This window comes from Eleginops maclovinus, chromosome 21, assembly GCF_036324505.1.
Source record: "Eleginops maclovinus isolate JMC-PN-2008 ecotype Puerto Natales chromosome 21, JC_Emac_rtc_rv5, whole genome shotgun sequence".
Classification (NCBI taxonomy): Eukaryota; Metazoa; Chordata; class Actinopteri; order Perciformes; family Eleginopidae; genus Eleginops; species Eleginops maclovinus.
In genome coordinates this window covers 11929546-11953362 of record NC_086369.1, presented here as the reverse complement: position 1 = coordinate 11953362, position 23817 = coordinate 11929546, and the positions used below count along the sequence as shown (strand labels likewise).

Sequence of the window (23817 nt, the reverse complement as noted above, 5' to 3'; positions counted from 1 at the left end):
TCCTTAGTGCAGTTCTACAGGGTGATACCAAGGAGCCAATGAACACAAACACTTTATTGTGTAAAAGAGTGCAAAGCTTGTTCAGTGATATCATTATTGACAATATACAGAAGTGAGTAGAAGCCGAGACATCACATCAGTACTTTGAGAGATGGTTCCTCTCAACCTAATGACCTGTACTCAGGCACTTAAGTTCTTGTATAAAAAAAATAGCCTTTTCTCTACATGGAATTGTTAGGACTTAATATTCTTCATGATGATATTTAATCTCTTTCTGTTGAGTGTGTAAATCCAGAGTGCTAAGTCACTTTACTTGCATCAGTTCCCATGCGTAGATGAATGCACCTCACAGTTACAAACCGACATTTCCTCTGGCCTTTAGCATGACAAACAATCTACGTTTTCAGTGTAAAAGTACTACACTTACTACTACCATGGCAAAAACTAGCCAGTGACACTTATTTCTTAGAGAATCAGTGTTTGAAATGACTGAAGTTGTGGCCCGATGCTGACTTATTTACATGCGGTGGATTTTGTTGTGATCCATGAACTGTTTGAGGTTGTGCAGGTTGTCCCACCACTTGAAGAGGAAGGTCTCTGCGATGAGGCTGAACCAGGGTGTGATCTCCAGTTCTTTGCGCTTTGCCTTCTCTAACATCTCCTGAAGCTCCTCCTTGCTCACATAGCAGTGGGTTTTGATCTCATTGGGGTCTGGACTCAAATCCACATCCTTCAAAAAGGACCAAAAAAAAGAGATGTGATCATCGATAATTTACACAGACGGGCCAGAGACACATTACATATCCTAATCCAACAGTGCTACCTTCTGCATGAAGAGGATGTAGTCAATCTCATGCTCTCCCCACACACCGTCTGACTGGGCTTTGTAGTGGATCCTGGTCAGGTAGGTCATTTCATCTGGTGTCACCTGAGGAGCAACAGGAAGAAGAAGGCGATCAGATACAAGGAAAGAGTCCTCTCCCAGTATTTCAGAAGTCAGGATTTTAACACATGCGGTATACCTGTTCCATGGGGATTCCCAGTTCAGCTTCAAGTCTCCTCTGAGCTGCTCTCCTCACTCCAATTACATCCTTCTCCTCCAGCTCACTGTCTGTGTGTAAAGGGTGACTGCAGCATGTGTTTGTGAAACAGCCTACGTTCAGACACAGGAGAGGGTTAACCTTCAGTGACGCTATAGTTCTCCAAGAGTACTTTTGGAAACTGTTAAACTGGGGTATACAAGGATTTGTCACTGACCTGGGAAAGTGATTTTGGCATCAGACCTCTGTTGTAAGAGCAGCTTCTCTTCACTGTTGAAAATGAACACGCTGAAAGCTCTGTGTAACAAACCTAGCAAAACAAACAATATACTATAAGTCCACATCTGAAATAAGTGATGCATTTGAGACAACACAGGTGTGTGCAGACAGTTACCTTTGTCAATGTTAGCATTGAGATGGCAGTTTTTCTTTGTGTCCGCTCCAACTTTGTGGTCGTTCTCGTCGATGAGGATGCACATCTCGGCCAGAAGCTGCACCTGCTTCTCGTCCAGGTGGTCCGTGGTTATCTCAGGGCATTCTGATAGCTGACTGAAGGGGCCTCACACTGCAGTGCACAGGAGGAGGAGGCAAGGCAAGTTTATTTATATAGCACCTTTCAACACAAGGCAATTCAAAGTGCTTTACAAAAAAAACCAAAACATTCTGAGCTTTCAGAAATAGTGCAGCAGCAACACAGAGGAGGACAACAGTTATGGTAGTCATTTAATGCACATTTTCCAAAGTGATATTCTTGTACTTTCAGTAACACAGCGGGTAATACTTGACCAACAAATCCTACTGCTTACTCATTTTTCTGGAGTTTTCATAGAAAGAATAAAGAAAACTACGATATGCCGTTGAAAGCTCTATAAAAAAGATTGTTTGTGTACCTTGAGTGTTTTTCAGGTTTGCATCTGTTATACTTTTCTCCAATTTGCATCAATCAATACCATAACAATTACTGTTAATTAATGCAATATGCCATTATCAACTTCCCAGTGACCAAGGAACACTTTTCGCATTGATGGGTTTGTCCAACACTCCAAAATGATAAGAATGTAAATTATTTTTATACAAAAAATAGCAATGGTACCATTTGAGACACGTTGCTTCAGGTGGGCGTTAACTATTAATGATCAACTTATTTTGTGTTCGTTTAACTACGGCTACAATAAAACAAATGTACATGCCATGCTCTTATCTCATGGGCATTCGGTTGACGTTAGAAATGTGCATGTTAAAATAATAACGCAGTTAATGCAGCTAACTTGATGTAATGTATACCAAATTGAAGAGAATATACTCAGGCGTTTAGTCGCTATTCCAAAAGTGTGTACTTGAATGTGCAATACGCAAACCCATGAATACAATGCTTGTTAAAGACGAATTTGGCATGACTTTATTTCATGTGAGACAATGATATTTATCCCAACTATTGAGACAGGCGTTAGTGTAGCTCAGCTATCAATAGCCCAAGCAGCATGTCTTAGCTTAGGCTCATTAGGCTTATCACTTTGCTCTCTTCAAATGTAAACAATGCATTTTACAAACCTTTATGAAACACCACTAGCTTACCTTGAAATAGCTCTGACGCAGGAAGGAAACGTTGTGTAGATATGTCTTTGCTGCGGCGTAACAACTCTGAAAGCACCAGGTACGTTTGATTTAAGCACAGGGGACCCTTTGCAGGACACCATCCGTAGCACCGCCCACACTCCCCGCACCATCGCCTGACATAAACAGAAAACCAATCACAAGGTCTGAGCGTGTGGGCGACGGTAAAACCCGGAGAGGATTTCACTCAGACAGGACCGGATGTTACGCTGCTGACAATACCTGTGGACTGAAGTCAGGCTAAAGGGAACACTTTGGTTGAGTTTTTAAATGGTGTATACACATTAAATACATGCTTTTAATAAATTAAACCCATAAGTGTTTTACTGTACAACTAGGATTCTAACTAATTATTATTTATTGTGGATCCATGCAAACATTGAGAATATTATGTGATGGAGGAAGGGTTTAAATGGGACACATGTACTTTGTTCATTTAAATCAACACCGAGAGTGTATATATTAGCAATATGGTTTAACTCTCACTAATGCATTAACACAAACGCATTCAGTAGAAAATGGTATGATCTTAATGTCCCGTTCCAATGTCCTAGATTCCACTTCGTGTCTTACTCCGAAGACCGTCTACACGCCATCAGCCCACTGCACAGCACAGCCCGCACCATCCAGGCCTCTGACATCTGAATATAAGTATGCATTGATTTGCTACGTACACAACCTACTGAGAAACCGATACACCGCTTAATCACTTACGAAACAATGTTCCTGTTTCAAGTAAATGCAACGTCTTACTTTGCGTGTGTTGATGACGATATTTTAGAGCCAAATACTGTGGTCGATCTATCTAGCGTTCACTGCATGCTTCTGAGGTCACTGGTTTTGATTGGATGCTTCTGCATCGGCGTGTAAGCCCATTGGTTTACAGAGTGCATACACAAACCACGTGATAAGGAAATTGGTGCACCAGTAAAATACGTGATGTGTCAACATTTGGATAAATATTCTGATACATTTTTAAATTGTTATTGCTGTCCACGCTCAAGTCGCCGAAAACACGTAACGTGAGACGTTGACATGTTTCCATCTGATCATATCGAGTAAAGAGGGTTAGGCTGCTGGTAGCTAGTTGCCGCAATTAGCATCATATGTGGAAGCTAGCAGGCGCTAGCGTGTAGTTAAATTGGTTTCCTAACCCCCTTGCTGTGTGTGAATCAGTGACAGCGGTGAGTTTCTTCGTTGTTTCGTAATATGTCATATCGGTGGAAGGTCACAAGCCTAACGCCTATGGTCACATCTCATGAAAGGTGCGTTAATAATTTGTTTTACAAGTGTAACGATAATTGTCCACGTTTCTTTTTCCATTGGCATTAATTAGTCAGCGTTAAATACACGTTTCTAGTATTTTGGAAGTGAATGCATAATGCTATGCTCACTTGTTATCCATCGTCCATTTGCCTATAATGTTAAATGTGGCGCTACGCTATCACAACAACAGCACCAACCCGCACAGTCCTAACATGTCATCCTCTTAGCATGCAACGACCTTTACGCCGAATGTCATTAAGATACTGCTGTATAGATGTCGCAGAGCTTTTGGGCAAATGCAGGTATATTAGAAAATAGGATTTCAGGTTGGTCATGCTTTGTTGCTAATTCGGAAGACATACAATTGAACGAAGCAAGTGCTAGTTTGTTTGACAAATGGTCCTAATAAACAGGTCCTTTAACCTGTTATTCCCATAGCCCTCTCCAGACAACAGTGGGCAGCAGTCAGTGAGACGAATTCACCTAAAAAGAGGTTTAATTAAAAGACTACTTAGTATTAACCAATTGATGTTGCGTTTTCTAACATAGAATTTCTTAGTTCTAAAACGTGTACATTATAGGGATAAGCAAAGCCTCATGGAATTCCTGTATTTTGAAATGGAGTTTTGAATGGAGTTGAAAGCTGTTGTTTTTAGAGCAGCAGGTACCAGGGCAAGACTGTAACTACTAAACACCCTTAATCTGAAATATCTAGTTGAATAACTGTGGATTAATGAAGGGTAGGTGTCCTTTCACCTTGAACTGTTTCTGCAGTGATTGTCAACCTGAACTTCACTTCCTTTTTATTTTCAGACAGGTTGTGATAACATACTAACCTACACACGAGCCAAATAGAAAGCCTGGCCTTTGTTTACCTGCTTCTAAGGTGAGCAGGGGGCAGGGCCACCCATACGGTAGGAGGGATGCCTGTGGAGGGCGGAAGCAGTAGCGGCTCTGCTTCGGCTGCCCGTCACCCAAAGCAGAAGCGCAAGGCTCACAGTTTGTCTATCCGACGCACCAACAGCACAGAGGAGAGGCCAGCAGGCTTCCAAAGAGGAGACATGCTGGAGGGCCAGGTGAGCGAACACCTTTCTTTTTTTGGTTTCTCACACACAAGCAAACACTGACACCGGCTCACAAATATTTTGACAGACAACATGCTTATAAAACGTGTGAGAACATATTTTGTAGGCCTGGCGTGCAAAGTTTATTTTGGATGTGCCCCAAAAAACACATACCAGAATGTTTTTCTTTATTAAAGAGCATTTACATTGTCATGGTGTGTGGTAGTTATGCGAGTACAGTACCAGCTGGTTGAGCAGCATTGCTTTTAACATTGACAGCTCCATGCAGAGTGTTTTTAGACAGCTTAATGAATTTGGAATACAATTGATTTAGTTAAAGTGTCAATGTCGTCTTGATTTGGCATTTTATAAACATTTTGTGCTGCATGCTGGCGATTTACAAATGATTTGCTTTCTTTTTCTTAAACAAAGGGATCTACTGTGACTTTTTAAGCCCACTGGTTCCCTCAAGTTAGTGATTAACTATCCAAACTGGTTATTTAAATGAGAGCAACAATTGATTTTTAAAGACTATTTACAGGCATTTCCTGGTGCAAACCTGTTGCTGTCAAGTTTCTTTTCTACTGAGATGATATAAAGCTGTTTCTATTTGATCAAGAACATCCTGGTTGTTAACTTTTGGGAGTTGGCTTAAAGGTGACCCTATTGAGAGTTATCTCCTAGATAAAATGGTTTCGATTAAATCATCATCATGTATTTCTGTGCGAAAAAATGTGGCGCTGTATTTTCTTTCAGCTTCACTTTCTCTGTTCGACAATGTTATCATCAGCCCTTAAAACTAGAGCTCAGTTTGCACTGGCCTGTTGTCTCATCAAGTTTTAATATGGGCTGCTTGTCCAGGGCTGATTAGTCTTTTCACCAGGCCTTTTTGTCTACTGCCAAGACATGCTGGCTTTGTTTATGTACCTAGTCTACCCCACAGAGCAAAAGTTCCACATCCACAGACCGCTTTATAAACCCATAGAATGCAATTTGTTTCCATCAATGCTGTCGTTATTAGCCAGAGTACATTGCAGGTGTTAGAGCCACAACTAAGCAGCTTTGTAAAAAAACAACAGGCTGCCCTTGTGAAGTGTGTTTACATGAGGCGCCGACAGAATGGTCAGGCGGTTGACGTCCATGTCGCCATCTTTCGGACATGAATGTGTGCCAGAAGAAAGATTGACAGTCAAGTGTTTGGCTTCCACGGCTTTCAGATGGCTAGAGAAAGCAGCAGCTCTTAAGGCGACCTGTCAAATGCAGCCTTTCTTTTGGCAAGCTTTTTAGGTGTCTTTGGATGCTAGTCTGGTGTAGACTGGTGCTCACCAGATAACTGGGTGCCTTTATGAGTTTACCATGGAGGTGAGTCAGATGATATTAGTTTGTTGGTTGGACCCTGGCTCTCGTTATGTAGCTCAAATTGTGGATGAGATTTCACGCAATGGGTGGCTGATTAACTTACGTAAACACACAGGCTGGGTTTGAAATATAGGTTGCTTTCAGTTTGTTTTATGAGTCACTTAACTTCTCTGAACATTGATAATACATGAGATACTTGTTTGTCATCGTAGTATTGTATTTAGGCCTTTCAGCAACATTCTGTTTTGATGTTTTAGTTTTGAACCTTTTTAAATGCTCTCTATGACACCACTCTTAAGAGGACACCACACTGCAGAGGGATACGGGGGGTGGGATGATTACTGCTCCATACACCAATGTCGTTTACCATCAGGTTTATTCAAGCCTTGTTCTTTTCTGGTCTGTCTCTGCAGGACTCTAAGCTGCCCCTCTCTTTAAGGCACAATCTCCTTGACCTTTTTGGCCAGATCGAGCGCGAGTTTGAAAATCTCTACATTGAAAACATTGAATGTAAGTATCAGATTGAGAGGGTGCAGCAAATGTTTTGAGATTTCTTGGAAACATACCGTACTGTATTGATCTTCAGGTGTTGATTGACTGACCAGATGGTCTCGTTGTTTGCTTACTGGTGCTCTCACTGTGCTAACATTACAGTACGCCGGGAAATCGACTCTCTGAATGAGCGTCTGACCGGAGATGGACAGACTGTTGAGGGAGGAGACCCCACCAAAGGGGCTCTTAAAACAAAAGGTACACAATCTTCTTCATAATCAGTTGAAGGTCTGAGTATTTTTAAATGTTGATGGGTGGCTCTCAAATTTACCTTATCTCATTCCGTGGTTGCACAATATTTAAAAACACAATGACTGTAATTCTGTCCAGATGTCTTTGTGATGTGATACATTGGACGTGTTCTACAAATTGAATCATGTTAATAATGAATAGGAAAAGAGGAACCTTGCATTGTAAAATTGACATGAACCTAAACCTGAATAACAGCCTGACGGGGAGGGATAAATTGCATTGTAACTTTGGTCACACTAAGCAAACCTACTCTGAACCAACTTTAAAAAAAGCCAGGTTTGCTGAAGTAAGCCTTGTTCAACCAATGATCTTGTTTTATGAAACAACCCTATGGTGTGGTGTGCACAACTATACCTTTTGACACTTCATGAGGCTATTAGTGCAGCAGTGAAACCAACCAATGACTCTCAGCGTTGAATTCCCTTCAATGGCTTTTTTCCTTCCCATCTCGCAGCCAGCCACAGCACCAGCCAACTGTCACAGAAGCTGAAGACGACCTACAAAGCCTCCACCAGCAAGGTACCTGCTATTTTAGCTTATTTTATAGAGCTCATAAGATTTGTCATCTGTGTAATTATTTGAGCTGTGGGGGTTATGGTCACAGACTATCAAAAGCCCCCTTTGTTGCTGAGTGAGCAGAAGGAAGTCCTTTTATTCTTCCCCTGAGGTCGTGATATGTAAAGGTACACAAATGCAACTGTGACCAAGGATCTTTACTGTTGAATCATTTTGTTTTTAAAGTGCTAATGAGTTTAGGTGTTTGAACTTACAGGAAGTGAAGGAAACTTCATTTTTTATCATTAAATGAAATCTTCCCTTGACCTCTCCCTTTTGAATCTCTTGCCTATGTAGTGCTTGTACACTTTCCACGGCAAAATAGGTGGACCTCGCAACTTCCGTGTGGCCACATGCGAGTTGTGGGGAGGAGATTCATGGGTAACTTCCTGAATGCTCTGTTTGTCACTAAGCATTGTGAGGGCCAGCTGTGGGCTGAGTCTGTTTTTAACTACAGTCTGACCTTGACTCCTCATCTCTTCTCTGCTCTGCACCCTGTCAGAAGTCCTAAGGGTAAACGGCTGCCTTTCCAAATAAATATCAAAAACAACAAGGTTTTCTACACACATTTTGGGAGAGTCATGACTCAAGTTGCTTTTTCCTAAAAATTGAGAATGACATCAATTTCTTTAGTCGTCACTTATTAGCAAAATCATATGCTAGTTTTAATAATGCCATAACAAATAACTGATGTGGGATTACAAAAGCAGAACTGTTCTTCCCACTGCTAGAGACATTTTTCAGTAGCCAGGATGATCCCGTTTAGACAAACGAAGCAAATCTCAGTTAAAAGTTAGTGAAGAGTTAGTTAGAGGGTTTAAGAGTTAGCGAAGACAATCGATACCACCTGCATGTCTTTGGGCTAAACACTAAGCTAACGTTGTCTACCAGCATCTCCAATACTCAGTAATTAACTTGTTTTATGTGGCTTTTTTAATCAATACAACAAATGAAGTGTGCCATGCTATTTATTGACCAAAAACTTGGCATCTCCGCTAGTTGCCTGGCAACTGCTTATAGATAAGAAATATTCCAGGATATAAACTTTGTGGAAAAGCCAAAAACAGACAAATGTAACTCTCTGCAAGAGGAACTTTCCCCTAGTTACTTACTATTCCTGGGGCTTTGTCTTAAAGCGTACATGTTTTCTTACATCATGTCTTCTTTAGTATATCCTAGTCATTTCCCCCCAGTCTCTTATGCATAATGTATGAAGTAGTGTTACTTCTTTATAAAACAAAATACAGAAAGAAATTACGCCAACATGAAAGTCTCTAGCTCATTTTCCTGTTTTCCACTTTGCCCCTCAAAGAAGCAATCTGAAAGCAGCCAGAGTCTGAGCTACATGAAGAGTGGAACACAATTCTCTTCTGATTTATTGAAAAGTTATAAACAGAGGATACATAGGATCAAGGGAGGACTTCCTAAATTAACAGAGCTAGCTGCTTTGTAATAAACAGCTAACCTCTCAGCTGGCTAAGAAACTACTTCTGTTAAGACTTCCTGAAACTAATGATCTGCACTAACTAACTCTACCCTTACTCCTGGGTTGAATTTGACTGGAATGGGCTTTTTCTCCTGTTGCTCACTGCTCATTGATTGCAGATAAGGTTGTGTTTGTCCTGTGAATAGGGAGAGAGAGCATAATCTCACAGGGGAAACCGGATGCTTGGTTGCTGCGTTTACTGACGAGGCTTATTACTGTGGTTAATGCAGCAGCATGCACAATGCATCTTGTGTCTCCTTGGTGACAATTAAAAATACCCTTAAATGTGTTCATCTGCTGACCTGCAGTGACTTCAGGCCATGTGTAACCAGACCACTAGATATTTTTTAGAGGTGCACCACTCGTACAGTATCAGTGGAAAGTGATCATCTGCCTTCCTCTAAAGCTTGAATTGGCATTAGAGCAGCCTTGATATTTATACTTACGTGGCGCACACAGTTGCAGAAGCATTGCCTGCAGTGCTTGTGGTACATAGATTTAGAAGCGCTATAACACATAGTACAAATAAGGAGGAAAATAAATGAAAGGCTAATAACACTGAAGCACTGCATTCATGATGAGCTGATTACCTATGCACAATTAATATGCAGCTGCAGCATCCATTAATCAGTCTGAGATAAACCATCCCTCTGTTTGTGTTAGATCTAGACTGAACACATTTTTGTGCAACAAAATCTAACTTATATTTGATCTGACAAGCATCATTTGCTCATGTTTCTGTAGGAATCCTGAATCCTGTGGGAGGTATAATTACATTTAACAGAGAGAGGTTGATCATGATCTTTTTATTCTTAAGGTATGGTTATGTAATACTTGTAGTAATATCTTAAATAACAACTAAGGAATAGCCAGCCTCCAATTATATTACCACTATGTATCAAACAGAAATGGTAAACCCTATTGATACAGGCGTCTCTGTGATCGTGCCATAGCAGGCTTTTAAATGAAGTTGTACATAAGCTGGTATTTATATTGACCCACAAACGTAGTATTGGTGCACCTGTTACTTGAATTTCTCCCTGGTTTAGTTTGGTTCTGCACCTGGAGAAAAGCTCATCCATTGTTTTCTCTGTCATGTCAACCTCTCTTCTCTCCCTCCCCGCTTAGATTGTGTCCAGCTTTAAAGCCACCGCGGGGTCCCGGGCTGTGTGCCAGCTGCTCAAGGAGTACATGGGCCACCGGGACGGGATCTGGGACCTCAGCATCACCCGCACCGTGCCTGTAGTGCTGGGCACCGCCTCTGCAGGTACAACTATTAACTTTAAAGGACTAATGGTCAACCTCTGCCGCATTTTTCTGCACACAGCCAACATGTGTCATAGTGGTTTTCAATGCACTAGTCATCAGACAAAAGGCAACATATGCAATATTTACACCATCCTAATCATTGGGCCTCATGCAGCAGCATTCTATTGGACGTCTTTTATATTTTCTGTTAAGAAACCACACGTTCCTAACTATCCATATCTGCTCTTCTAGAGATTTGGGCTCATATCACTTCCTGCATGAGATCCATTTTCTCATTATATGTGATACCTCGGTGTAATTAGCAAAAAACTGAGACAATAGTTTAGATGATTGATCATTTAGTGCTAATACTACTAAAAATGTGAAAGCCTTCATGTTGTCCCCAATCCGCTCCCCTCACAGATCACTCAGCTCTGCTGTGGAGTATAGAGACTGGGAAATGCCTGCTGAGGTATGCTGGCCATGCAGGATCAGGTAATAACTTATAAGGAACTTTAATAATGTTTACTTAAACGAAGACTCAGAATAGTGTTTCTTTGTTAAAGTAATGTAATTCAGATGTGTACAGCAGGTTAATGTGATCTGAGAAAGTGTGTCTTGGATTGATAGAGGAACATTTGATGTAACGTTAATAACACGTCTCATAATTGTTCTTTCGCCACCAGTCAACTCCATCAAGTTCCACCCCACGGAGCAAATGGCACTTACAGGTATTTATTTAAAGTGTTTATGTTGTTAAATGACCCAGAACCTTTTGTATCCGACTGTTTGACCATCTTCTCCCTGCTGCTGCTTCTCCGGCAGTGGATCGAATGTGAATGTGAATGTGCTGTGTGTTTGCTGATGAGTGCTTTTGTTTGCACAGCCTCTGGGGACCAGACGGCTCACATCTGGCGCTACATGGTGCAGCTTCCTGTCCCCCAGCCTACTCCAGACGTCAGTGTGAGTACATTTGTACATCCTGGAATGTCATGCAGTCTTAAGAGGTGCATTTCCCATCAAAAAGATGTGCTTTTACTGACTATAATCATCAAAGGTGTACTCATAAATTGTACAGAAGCTAGAAGTCAATTTAAAATGTTGTACATCAAACACATTGAAACTGTAGACTGGGATTTTCCCAAGACATCAGTAATCTCCAGACTTTGTACAGAATTAAATGAGGGAAATAAAAGTGTGCAATATTTCGTCCTTTGTTCCCCCTTAGGCACCGTGTGACGACGACCAGGACTCTTCAGACAGAGAAGAAGGGGAGGTGGACGGCGAGGGCCCTTGCGAGGTCCCCACTGTCAGGGTCGCTACAGCAACCCTGAAGAGCCACCAGGGGGTAGTGATCGCTGCTGATTGGTTGGTGGGAGGCCGACAGGTGGTGACCGCTTCCTGGGATCGTGCTGCCAACCTGTATGAAGTGGAGACCTCTGAACTGGTTCACGCTCTCACTGGTATGCAAACTGACACATACAGTGGGGCAAAAAAGTATTTAGTCAGCCACCAATTGTGCAAGTTCTCCCATTTAAAAAGATGAGAGAGGCCTGTAATTTTCATCATAGGTATACCTCAACTATGAGAGACAAAATGAGAAAAAAAAATCCAGAAAATCACATTGACTGATTTTTAATGAATTAATTGGTAAATTCCTCGGTAAAATAAGTATTTGGTCACCTACAAACAAGCAAGATTTCTGGCTCTCACAGACCTGTAACTTCTTCTTTAAGAGGCTCCTCTGTCCTCCACCCGTTACCTGTATTAATGGCACCTTTTTGAACTCGTTATCAGTATAAAAGACACCTGTCCACAACCTCAAACAGTCATATTCCAAACTCCACTATGGCCAAGACCAAAGAGCTGTCAAAGGAGACCAGAGACAAAATTGTAGACCTGCACCAGGCTGGGAAAACTGAATCTGCAATAGGTAAGCAGCTTGGTGTGAAGAAATCAACTGTGGGAGCAATTATTAGAAAATGGAAGACATACAAGACCACTGCTAATCTCCCTCCATCTGGGGCTCCACGCAAGATTTCACCCCGTGCGGTCAAAATGATCACAAGAACGGTGAGCAAAAATCCCAGAACCACACGGGGGGACCTAGTGAATGACCTGCAGAGAGCTGGGACCAAAGTAACAGAGGCTACCATCAGTAACACACTACGCCGCCAGGGACTTAAATCCTGCAGTTCCAGACGTGTCCCCCTGCTTAAGCCAGTACATGTCCAGGCCCGTCTGAAGTTTGCTAGAGGGCATTTGGATGATCCAGAAGAGGATTGGGAGAATGTCATATGGTCAGATGAAACCAAAATAGAACTTTTTGGTAAAAACTCAACTCGCCGTGTTTGGAGGAGAAAGAATGCAGAGTTGCATCCAAAGAACACCATACCTACTGTGAAGCATGGGGGTGGAAACATCATGCTTTGGGGCTGTTTTTCTGCAAAGGGACCAGGACGACTGATCCGTGTAAAGGAAAGAATGAATGGGGCCATGTATCATGAGATTTTGAGTGAAAACCTCCTTCCATCAGCAAGGGCACTGAAGATGAAGCGTGGCTGGGTCTTTCAGCATGACAATGATCCCAAACACACCGCCAGGGCAACGAAGGAGTGGCTTCGTAAGAAGCATCTCAAGGTCCTGGAGTGGCCTAGCCAGTCTCCAGATCTCAACCCCATAGAAAATCTTTGGAGGGAGTTGAAAGTCTGTTTTGCCCAGCGACAGCCCCAAAACATCAGTGCTTTAGAGGAGATCTGCATGGAGGAATGGGCCAAAATACCAGCAACAGTGTGTGAAAACCTTGTGAAGACTTACAGAAAACGTTTGACCTCTGTCATTGCCAACAAAGGGTATATAACAAAGTATTGAGATGAACTTTTGTTATTGACCAAATACTTATTTTCCACAATAATTTGAAATAAATTCTTTAAAAATCCTACAATGTGATTTCCTGGATTTTTTTTTCTCGTTCTGTCTCTCATAGTTGAGGTATACCTATGATGAAAATTACAGGCCTCTCTCATCTTTTTAAATGGGAGAACTTGCACAATTGGTGGCTGACTAAATACTTTTTTGCCCCACTGTATATCATAGTGTATATAGTCTATGGTGTCTCTTATTTTCATCTTCTGGTTTATATCTTCTAGTATCATATTCAGTTCATATTTTAAATATTCAAGTATTTATGTATACAGATATTGCATTAATGATGTAGTCATTATCTTCTTCCGCTGTCACTTTGCAACACAGATACAGGTATTTTGAATCATTAGCAAATTAATGCAAGGTTTATTATCAAGTAAATCAATTCTGAAAAGACATAAAACATCTATTGTCTTTTTATTTATATATATATATATATGATTGTATCATGAGTCTAAATGCCCACATTTACCTTGTTAATGTAACATTTAGTGAACAGGAAGCAAGTAAGTGAGCTTGAATGTCAAACAAAATGGGCAGCCTTTTGGTTTATGGAGCACTGTTTTTCTATTTTGGTTCCCCCCCAAAATAAGGAAGAGCTGCTGTTTCCCGTAATTAGTGTCACTACACAATAAAATGGATGTAGTCCTGGCAGATGAACTACAGAAATGTAATGCACAGCTTAATTATAGTCAACACTTGAAAGGAAACGCTGATTCATGCTGTGTTTTTGTTGTAGAAAACCTGTCTCTCATTAACGGTGCACACTCTAATTTGTGTCTGTGCATGCAGGACATGACCAGGAGCTGACCCACTGCTGTACCCACCCCACCCAGCGGCTGGTGGTCACTTCTTCCAGAGACACCACCTTCAGACTGTGGGACTTCAGAGACCCGTCCATCCACTCTGTCAACGTCTTCCAGGGACACACTGAGTAAGTCTGTGCCCCTTCACACACACCAACCCTGGTTAAAAGTTACACAAGCTGGATTCTGCAATTCTAATTATAGATGCTTTAAAAACCTTGCACAAGTTTAAATATGAACATATTTTTATCCAGAGTTGCACACTCTGCCTTTAGTTGCTTTAATAATTCCGACAGTTTGAGTTGCTGCAGTCCTTATTTGGCCCACGGGGTGGTGCTGCTACATCTCCCTGCTCTGTAAATCCCTCCGGTACTCTCTGCCTTTTTCCCTCTTTCCTTTTACAGTGCAACATTAATTTACAGACCCTGTTGCTCTAAGCCAAATCCTCCACTTGCCTCTCATTCATTACTGAGCACTTCTCTTCACTCCGACAGTTTGCTTTTTCTCCCCCCGCTCTTTCTCTTCCTTCCTCTCTCCCCCTCGCTCTCCTGTTCATTTATCTGTCCGTTCCTGCGTTAATCCTCCACTCTGTGTAATTTGGCACTTTGCTCGCTGTTAACTCTCAATTGCAGACGCTCATTTCAAAACGATGACTGTCGGGCTTGTCTGTGGCTTTCAATGGCAGCGCTCTATTAAAAGCACAAGAGTGCGTGTGCGTGTGTGTGTGTTTGTGTGCGTGTGTGTGTGTCTACATGTGTGTGCTGCCTGGCTGCTTCTCTCTGGCAGCCTTTGATTGCAAGTGGGGGGATTACATAGAGCTCATTATGTACGACCCCAACATGTATAATTCCTGCAGATCCCGCTCTAATTCTCTCCCATAGACAATTGGTATAATGAGATTAAACCCCAGTGTTCCACAGTTAACAACAGCCCTCCTTTCCATTCTTCTTTCCGGTTTGAAAGGCCATCGATGGTCTTTAAAATACTTCTTCTTCTGTGGTTCGCTGAAAGCAGCAAACTTACTCAGACTGCTGTCGAGCTCAAAACAGATAAAACTGTTTGCAGGAAGACTGAAATAACTTTAAAAAGTTGCCACTTCACACCTGAAAGTTTGAGTGAGGAGCAATTAGTAACTAACTTGAACCGGCTTGTTTCTCATGGACTCTAGCGCTGCAGACCGGAAATTTCAACACAGATTTGTCAGCAGTCTAAAAAGAAGTAAAAAAGGCTCATTGTGAAATAATTCAACCACGCTTTTACATCTTCAGGTGCCTTTTGTCAGAGGCACAGTCACACACTTACTGAAGCTGCACATGATCACATTCCCTTCAAACGTTTGTGCTGACGTCATCTTCCGTAAATGTGCAAATTTTTTCTCTGTTCGACCGTTACATTTATTATCAATCAGTTCATCCAAATGTTGTTTCAGCTGCAGTGTGAGAGTGTGTGTGTGTGTGTGTGGGTGTGTGGGTGTGTGGGTGTGGGTGTGTGGGGGTGTTAGTCAGATGAGAAGAGGGAATCGTGTTGATAGGGTGTTTTTGTTTTAGGTTCCCATTTTAAAAGGTCTCATCAGTATTCACCCAAAGATAAGATGTACTTTATTCATCCTAAATTGGGAAATGTAGCATGAAAAAACAAGGCATTGCACATCATTTAGAAATTAAAAGAGTAGAAATAAACCGGCATTAGAGAGTAGAACATGTATAGATCACCATGAGTATAACAATCTGACAAATAAAACGCTATTGAGGGGCCCCTTTTCAGTTAACACAATATAAAGCAGGATATTATTTACATTAAGTGTGTAAGGAATGGAATGATAACTGTAAGATAAATGTAAAATGTACAGTGTGAAGTTATAAGTCCAGTTAACGAAGGAGAAACTCTGGAGCAGTGCCGGAGCACAGGGTGGCACAGGGTTATGGCAGTATGCAGGAATGTTTTCCTGTAACTGTCCTTGTGAAATACAGTTTACTCATCCCCATGGCTTCTCCTCTCCCCCACTTGTAAGCAATATTTATAACAGTAGCATCCTGCCTTTTTTTCTGACTCATTTTCTAGAATCTCCAGTATGGCAGAAACAGCCCCTATGTCTGTGCCGCGGAGAGCAGAGTGAAACGGTTTAATAGGCAGCGGAGGTTGAGAGCTGGAGGGGAGACATCCTCTCGTTTCCACAGTCTTCATTGGCAATTACAGCTAACGCTTCCTGACAGTGAACCAGGGCAGTTAAAAGTGCAGCACACACCCTCCATCCATACCCCCCCCCCCGCGCCATAATTGCAGAGTAATGACAACTGCACGTGAGCTAACAAAGCAGGCGGTAGCAAACCAGAAGTGACAGCAGACTTGCTCTACAAAAGGAATGCCATGTCACGTTTGTCTCCTGCCATCGGCGGCTTTCTGAGACATTTGATAGCGGTTAATAGACGTGCACATTTGTGTGTGTGTGTGTGTGTGTGTGTCTTTATGCAGATCTGACATCCCGTCTCTGGAGGAATACACCAGCACTTACCAGGTTCTCAGCGACTGTCAGTTTTACTGCAGCAAAGCAAAATAGAGTGCTCTCAAACCTCTTAGTCATCTTTACCTCAATTGTTTCATTTACATTTTTACCTTTTTGGCGTTCGGCTTACACGCTCACCCACTTACATTGTAATAATCCTTGAGATTTTCATAAAGTCATACATCAATCATTAAAAGCACTCATTAGGGAGGAGGATGAGGATCATAGCCTGAACAAATACTCCAATTTAGCTCGATACATTTATCATCAAATCATAAAGTGAGGAGCGCTTCAGCTGTCCTACAAAAGGCCGTATCAAACGTTCAGTGAAATAATGTTTTGGCTGTTAATTGTTCATTGATACTTAATTACGGTAACCTATGTTGTCAAGTCAAACCTCCCTTAGAGCTAACTGTAAAGTATCCGTTAAACCGAGCACCAGTTCCATCATTTTAAGCATTTCAAGTGTTCTCGCTGCAGGTGTTTCACAGTTACAGTAATATAAAATACTTTAACCAAGAGCAGCGCAAATCTGAGTCTAAAGAGCCATACTTTCGTTACGTGAAATACTGTTTGGACAATGGTTTCAGTACCGATGCTCTTGTCTGGCCTGAGCGCGTCCACTTATTTGCACTTAGAAATCATCCAGTTCACTCAAGATAATTGTATTGTATATCTGGGATCGGTGTGTGAAAGGTGTAAAGAAATGCCTGGTGTGAGGCAGTGAGCTATGGGCTAGTTATGCTAAGTGAGAGTAATAGATTTTAATGGAAGACTGTAAAACTGTTGGAGGTTTCATCAGTTAAAGAGAAGCGGGGTACCTGACGCCAAAATCACACACATCTTTATAGTCTTTGAAGTAAGGTGTAAGTCATGTTAGGGGGTGAAACTACAGCTGTAATCTGATCTGTCGTTGACTATAAAACTCAACTAAACACTAAAGGTTAGGGGTCAAAGCTTAGAAACATAAACAGAGGTCTGACGCCTTCTCCCGTCTCGCCCCATCTCGGGGTATTCATGTTGCTGGGGAACTTGGGGCTTTATGGTAGGGTATTCATTCATCTCTCCTTAAATTCCCCAAAAGTAGAGTGGTCCCCTGATTCCCTGTGTATGTCTCTCTTCTTTGCCAGCTCCCCACGTCTCTAACCGCAGGGAGTCTTGACCTTGGCTGTCAGACACACTGCAGAGATGCCATTATGTAACACTGAATACTTCCCTCCTTCCTCGCAACCCATTTGAAAAACCTTTTGACCTTAATCAACCTTTCAATCAATTACCTTGTCTGATTACGCCACCCACACACCTCCTGTCGTTCCCTCTCTCTCCTGCACTCCCTGGTGGGCTGTACCCTGCCGTGTCAGAAGGTGCCTGTAACGATACAGCAGTTTCCTTAAACCCCGGCCCCTCTAAAAGTACAGAGTTTAGTCCCCTAATTAGCCCTTAATGCCGTGTCAATTTGATTTAAGAGGGAAGCCAGTTTTAGGAAGACATGCTGAAGTCAAGACAATGCTTGGAAACTGCAAGTTCCCTCAACAATTCATTAAACAGGCACAGAAGGGAAAGGGGAGCCCTCACAGGATAGACATACAGTAATGGATTGGAAACATTAAGGGTCTATTAAATTAATGGTTAGGCCTGACCGTAGTGCTATCATGTGGAGCAGTGCATCACGGCTGGCTGGATAAAGGGCATGGAAGGAAGGGGACACTGCTTCCATTGTGCCAAAAATAGCTTAGGTATTGTGTGTTTGGTACATTTATATTTGTATCTCCTGGTATGAAGGCTAACAACAACCTTACATAAGACCTAAAGGGGAAAACATGTTGACTGACCAAGGCTTTTTAACTTTGAAATCATTTCTCAATTTAGATTTGATTAAAAAAGGTAGGTTATCTCAAAATGAAAGCAAAGCTCTGCTAGCTAGTAAACTGCCCATTAAGGTTGAATGGTTGAATAGTTAAAAGCAAAACAGTAACCTCGTTTTTCTCCCATTAGCGAGGTCACTCTTCATGCGGCACGGCGGGATTCAACTCATCTGTAGTATTTGGTTTATGGTACATGGTCAAAGAGCAATGTTAACACTTTGTCTTTCTTAAGCACACGTTTGTTTGATCTACACCTATGCAACATGAACTCAGCAACAGTTTGATCCTGCCTACTTTATTTCCTCATGTGGGAAGGTGATATCTTGTAATATTTATAAATGGTGCATCACATTTCCAATCACGAAGCTCAACTTCTTAATGTTCTACCTGATACATCCTCTCTAGTTTCTGCTGGTGTGTATGCTCAGACCACACCCTGACGCATTTGTGGATCTGTCACATCGTTAAGGTGTTTGAGCAATTACAGCGTTTGTGGGAGAGGGTGACTAGAGCTTCTATAAAAAAGTATTCACTCCTGCTTTACTTCAGCAGTGCACTGAAATGTGATTGTGGTGTAGAACGTTTTCATTCTTTAGTCTAACAAGTGCCCTTTACTTTTCTCTGTCCGTCTTTCTAGCACGGTGACGTCCGCAGTGTTCACGGTGGGAGACAATGTGGTTTCAGGGAGTGACGACCGCACCGTGAAGGTGTGGGATTTAAAGAACATGAGGTCGCCTATAGCAACCATCCGCACTGACTCAGCTGTGAACCGGTAGGTGAAAGGATCAACGTAGCTGCACGTGAGCCATATGTGACAAATACCATAACTATAAAAAAGAGAGTTGTGTCATCATGGTATGCATGTTGAAAACAACGACATAAGACTGTACTTTTGTTGATCCCGAGGGGAAATCCAAGAGTTTATGCAGCAACAGATTGAGAAGAAGAACTGTAGAGATTCACACAAGCATATTAAATAAAACTAATACAAATTTCTATAAATTAGAATAGTATACTATGTTAAAAACGTGCATATTATAGCATGTTGTAAATATCAGAAAAACGTCTGTAGTGTAGCATTTGGAAAAAATAGTACAATGTCAAACATTTTAGAAAGAAGTGAATGATGTCAGAAATATTACAGACTGCAGTTTGAAAGGAGGACCTAAAAGATGGAAAGTGTGTCCCAGATTCAAATTGAACTCCATTTGACCTTTCAGGATAAGCGTCTCTGCCAACCAGAGGATCATCGCCCTACCACACGACAATCGACAAGTCCGATTGTTTGACATGAGCGGAGTGAGGCTGGCCAGACTCCCACGCAGCAACAGAATGGTAAGGAAGAGAGCAACATGGCTGTGTTTGACTGTTCTATCGACATTAATCTAACAAACATCGTAAACGTGTGTGCGCAGGGTCACAGGCGAATGGTGTGTTGTACGGCGTGGAATGAAGAGAACCAGTCGTGCAACCTGTTCACATGCGGCTTTGACCGACAAGCCATCGGCTGGAACATTAACATCCCTGCCCTGCTTCAGGAGAAGTGATGGTCCACACACGCACACACAGAGAAGAAGGAGACACACACGCACATATAAACACTGTCGTCTGTGGCCTGGCACATATTGACCCTGGGAAGCATTTCAGTTCAGTAGTCATGTATTTCACAGATGATGGGATGATGGGGTTGTGTACATCTGCTGGTGTTAAATGACTGACGTGGTTCCAACATTTTAAAGTCTATGTGTGCAAGGCCACAGAACCGATCTCCTGTTTGTGACCCTTTCACTTATTTAGCATGCGTTGTGAATTGTGACACGGCTAGTCTGATTTATTGGGTTCCTGGCCTTCTCTGTTTTAAAGTATATATTTAAATCTACAGTTGTAGGCTGCTGTACACATCACTGTTGTTTAGTCACGGCCGAATGGTTACTCTTGCATGTTCATAATCTCCTTTTTGCAAATGTGACATGTAAAGAGAACAATCATATGGCCAGGAGAGCTTGTAGGATATGATATAAAGAAGTTGTGTATATACTGTATTATGTCGTGGCCTGATGAAGTGCCCTGTGCTGCAGGTTGTTGCTGTATCAAGTGTCTTACAGTTGTCTCCCTACAAAGGGTGGAGTTTGGCAGAGATGGCGTTGTTCTGTGAAATGTTTTTATCCTTTTAGTGAGACTTCTAGATATACAGATTTGTCATCTTGGAACCGAACTGTTAGTATTTAGTCCTGTCACCTGCTGGGTCTTTCAGTTGTCTTAAAATGTTACGAGCCTGCTGTCCTCTATACATTGTCACCGCAAAGATTTGAGTCCTTGCCTATTACCTTCGATATTTTCACTTCACCGCCAGCCTCCATGTTCTTTCCCAGATTTTGTTGTCAATTAATTATGATACTGTAACTGTCTTGTTCCACGTTTACAGTTAGATTTTTTTTGTTGCCTCTGTCAGACTGTAAAGTGTCAAGAGCTTAGCATTAAGAGGACTCCACGTCTGTTATATTTAGTAGGTCTGTAAATGGGATGTGTTCATCATTAGCATAATCAAGTATTTCCTACACGTTCCTGGTGTCGTTACTTTTAGCCATAATGTTAGTGTAAGTGAAAAACTGGTTGCCGCCTCCCCAAAGTGAACTTGTTACTGTTTATTACTCTGCCCTAGTAACAGCCTGTCAATATGAAGCTATAGTGTTTACACGTTGCATTGAACTCTTAGCCTTGTGTGTCTTCTGTTAAGCCTGTGACATGGACTCTTTATCCATATTCAGAAGCAATAACCCAGCTCCTTTATGTGTCTGGTGCTCAGAGTAAAGTTCCTCTGTCTTGTAAATCAATGAATCTGACTTGAAGCAAGCCCTGAATCTCACTTACCTATAAGGACTCGACCAGAGCCCAGGAAACCCTTTGTTACATGTGCAATATCCCTTAACATGAAGTCATGCTTTAGTTTTGGATCTTTGGATGTTTAACTTATTTCAGTGCTGTAGACGCCATAACATGATTTCTGTGTACATGTGTGACTGCTGTAGATGTACAAAAGTATGCAGAACTTCTCCCAAAGATGGCTCCGGACTTAACACTGTTTCAATCAACAATAGTCAGGGAGGATTTGAAGTAGCACAGACCTCAAAATGAAATAAGTGTATTGAAATACCTTGCCATTGCTTTGAAAAGGATGCCTTATCCTCCTGAGCATCACGCTTTTCCAAATGACTAGTTGTAGTCCACTGCACCATGCAGATAGGATTTCTGTTTCATTCAGGAAACTCAATCTTGAGCCCATTGATATTAATGTCATTTTAATTTGCAGATAGACAGACGAGTCCGGTTTTGACCCGATATATTAATACCAGCTCGGAGGAAATATGATTTTTGATTGATATATTAAATTATTGCATTTCAGATTGGAAGAAGGTAAAACAAGTGGATAGGCTTTGCTTCATTGTAGCAAATCATATCCACCTCAAACTTCATTATGTGATCTACTTTGCATACTTTATTGTGACGGGTACGTGCTCTCTGACACTTTCCAATAAAATGTGTGATTTATCTCGTCTCTTTTTTTATCTTATTTAACACAAACCCTGCTCCCCCTTTTATTCAATTCCATAACATATATATATATATTCATTCATACGGCTGTAAATCTGCTAGCTTGGAATAATGTCTGGTATTAATGAAACAGGAACCATAAGGGATATGAATATATGTATGAATAACTGAGTGCTGAGTTTAGTTGTGTATACAGTTGGAATGAAGAGTCATTTTTCTCACATCTATTTTGAACCTTTAGCTTTCTTATCTAACCGTTATCTGTTATTTTTCTTTAGTTAACTTCTGAGTGGATTTCTTTGTTTGGTCGCTGTTGAATTACTGCTGTTATGCTTCAAGCCACTGTAGCTCAGCATCAACATGGCCAGGGGTCAGTGCAATGACACAAATGTACAATATTATAGCAGATATAAACACGACATATTATAGTATGTACAGAATATTTAAAAAGCGACATAGTATAGTGTGTGGAAACTTTCACAGTTCATGGCACAGTGGGGGGGAGCACTGGGGAGTGAAGCCGTCCAAGGCCATAGACAAAATGGAACTACGTACTAAGACAAAGGGACACAAGGTCATCAGTGTCTCTCTTTACATTTGGCCTAAGCTGATTTGGGTCCCTAGCAATAACTATACACCCCCCCAGGTAAGAAGTGAAGTACAGTTGTAGAAATATGCTATAGCAACAACATGTATTATGATTTTTTTTAAAAGCAGGACTAGTGCTCATACACACACAGCAGAGAGCCTAAATTACACACCATATTTGCATACACTACCTCTTTAAATCGACTCGTCATCCAGTTGGTCCGTTAGCGTTAAGTCTAAACAAATGGTTTCATCAGAGATAAGAGCCTTGGACAAGATATTTAAGAGGAATTGTCTTAGAACAAGAAAATACCATCCATCCATCTTCTCCCGCTTTTCCTCCAGCAGAGAGCCCCAAACTTCTCGTTCCCTGGCCACATCAACCAGCTCTGACTGGGGGATTCCAATACGCTCCCAGGCCAGCGAAGAGATATAATCCCTCCACCTGGTCCTAGGTCTACCCCTCGGTCTCTTCCCAGCTGGACGTGCCTGGAACACCTCCCTAGGGAGGCGCCCAGGTGGCATCCTCACTAGTTGCCCGAACCACCTCAACTGGCTCCTTTCAACGCGAAGGAGCAGCGGTTCTACTCCGAGTCCCTCCCGGATAACTGAACTTCTCACCTTCTCCCTAAGGGAGATGCCAGCCACCCTGCGGAGAAATCCCATTTCGGCCGCTTGTATCCGCGATCTCGTTCTTTCGGTCATGACCCATCCTTCATGACCATAGGGGAGGGTAGGAACGAAGATGGCCCGTTAGACAGAGAGCTTTGCCTTCTGGCTCAGCTCCCTTTTCGTCACAACGGTGCGGTAAAGCGACTGCAGTACCGCTCCCGCTGCTCAGATTCTCCGGCCCATCTCACACTCCATTGTTTCCTCACTCGAGAACAAGACCCCGAGGTACTTGAACTCCTTCACTTGGGGTAAGGCTTCATTCCCTACCTGGAGTGGACAGTCCATCGGTTTCCTGCTGAGAACCATGGCCTCAGATTTGGAGGTGCTGATCCTCATCCCAGCCGCTTCACACTCGGCCGCGAACCGATCCAGTGAGTGCTGAAGGTCACAGACCGATGAAGCCATTAGGACCACATCATCTGCAAAAAGCAGTGGTGCAATCCTTAGCCCACCGAACTGCAGACCCCCTC

At 42.1% G+C, this 23817-nt stretch overlaps 2 protein-coding genes across 7 annotated transcripts; one reads left to right on the top strand and one right to left on the bottom strand.

The window, feature by feature from the left end:
- Window positions 1–36: 36 nt before the first annotated feature.
- Window positions 37–3528, bottom strand: idi1 (isopentenyl-diphosphate delta isomerase 1). The gene is given in 8 exon segments (XM_063912854.1): window positions 37–730; window positions 824–928; window positions 1023–1153; window positions 1258–1350; window positions 1435–1573; window positions 1575–1605; window positions 2616–2770; window positions 3408–3528. Coding segments are annotated over 7 exon segments (864 nt in total). The 5' UTR covers window positions 2768–2770; window positions 3408–3528; the 3' UTR covers window positions 37–517.
- Window positions 3166–22084, top strand: LOC134884160 (WD repeat-containing protein 37-like). Of its 6 annotated transcripts, none has more exons than XM_063912849.1 (14): window positions 3166–3305; window positions 4734–4996; window positions 6757–6853; window positions 6998–7093; window positions 7602–7666; window positions 10317–10455; window positions 10860–10931; window positions 11123–11167; window positions 11323–11399; window positions 11665–11899; window positions 14154–14295; window positions 19173–19307; window positions 19756–19870; window positions 19951–22084. In XM_063912849.1, exons 2-14 carry the CDS (start codon window positions 4844–4846, stop codon window positions 20080–20082), a joined length of 1503 nt encoding a protein of 500 aa, XP_063768919.1. In that variant the 5' UTR covers window positions 3166–3305; window positions 4734–4843; the 3' UTR covers window positions 20083–22084. The 6 variants fall into 6 exon arrangements, with proteins under 6 accessions (XP_063768919.1, XP_063768923.1, XP_063768922.1 ...); XM_063912853.1 differs by having other exon boundaries at window positions 3287–3305; window positions 4807–4996; XM_063912852.1 differs by lacking the exon at window positions 3166–3305 and adding an exon at window positions 3319–3838 and having other exon boundaries at window positions 4807–4996.
- The last annotated feature ends 1733 nt before the right edge of the window (window positions 22085–23817 follow it).

What these genes read in the sequence shown, in the direction of transcription:
- LOC134884160 (XM_063912849.1), top strand. Translation starts at nt 4,844, where the DNA reads ATGCCTGTGGAGGGCGGAAGCAGTAGCGGCTCTGCTTCGGCTGCCCGT. An exon ending in TGCTGGCCATGCAGGATCAG is followed by an intron (nt 10,932 to 11,122) that starts GTAATAACTTAT and finishes TTTCGCCACCAG; the next exon opens with TCAACTCCATCAAGTTCCAC. An exon ending in AGCCTACTCCAGACGTCAGT is followed by an intron (nt 11,400 to 11,664) that starts GTGAGTACATTT and finishes GTTCCCCCTTAG; the next exon opens with GCACCGTGTGACGACGACCA.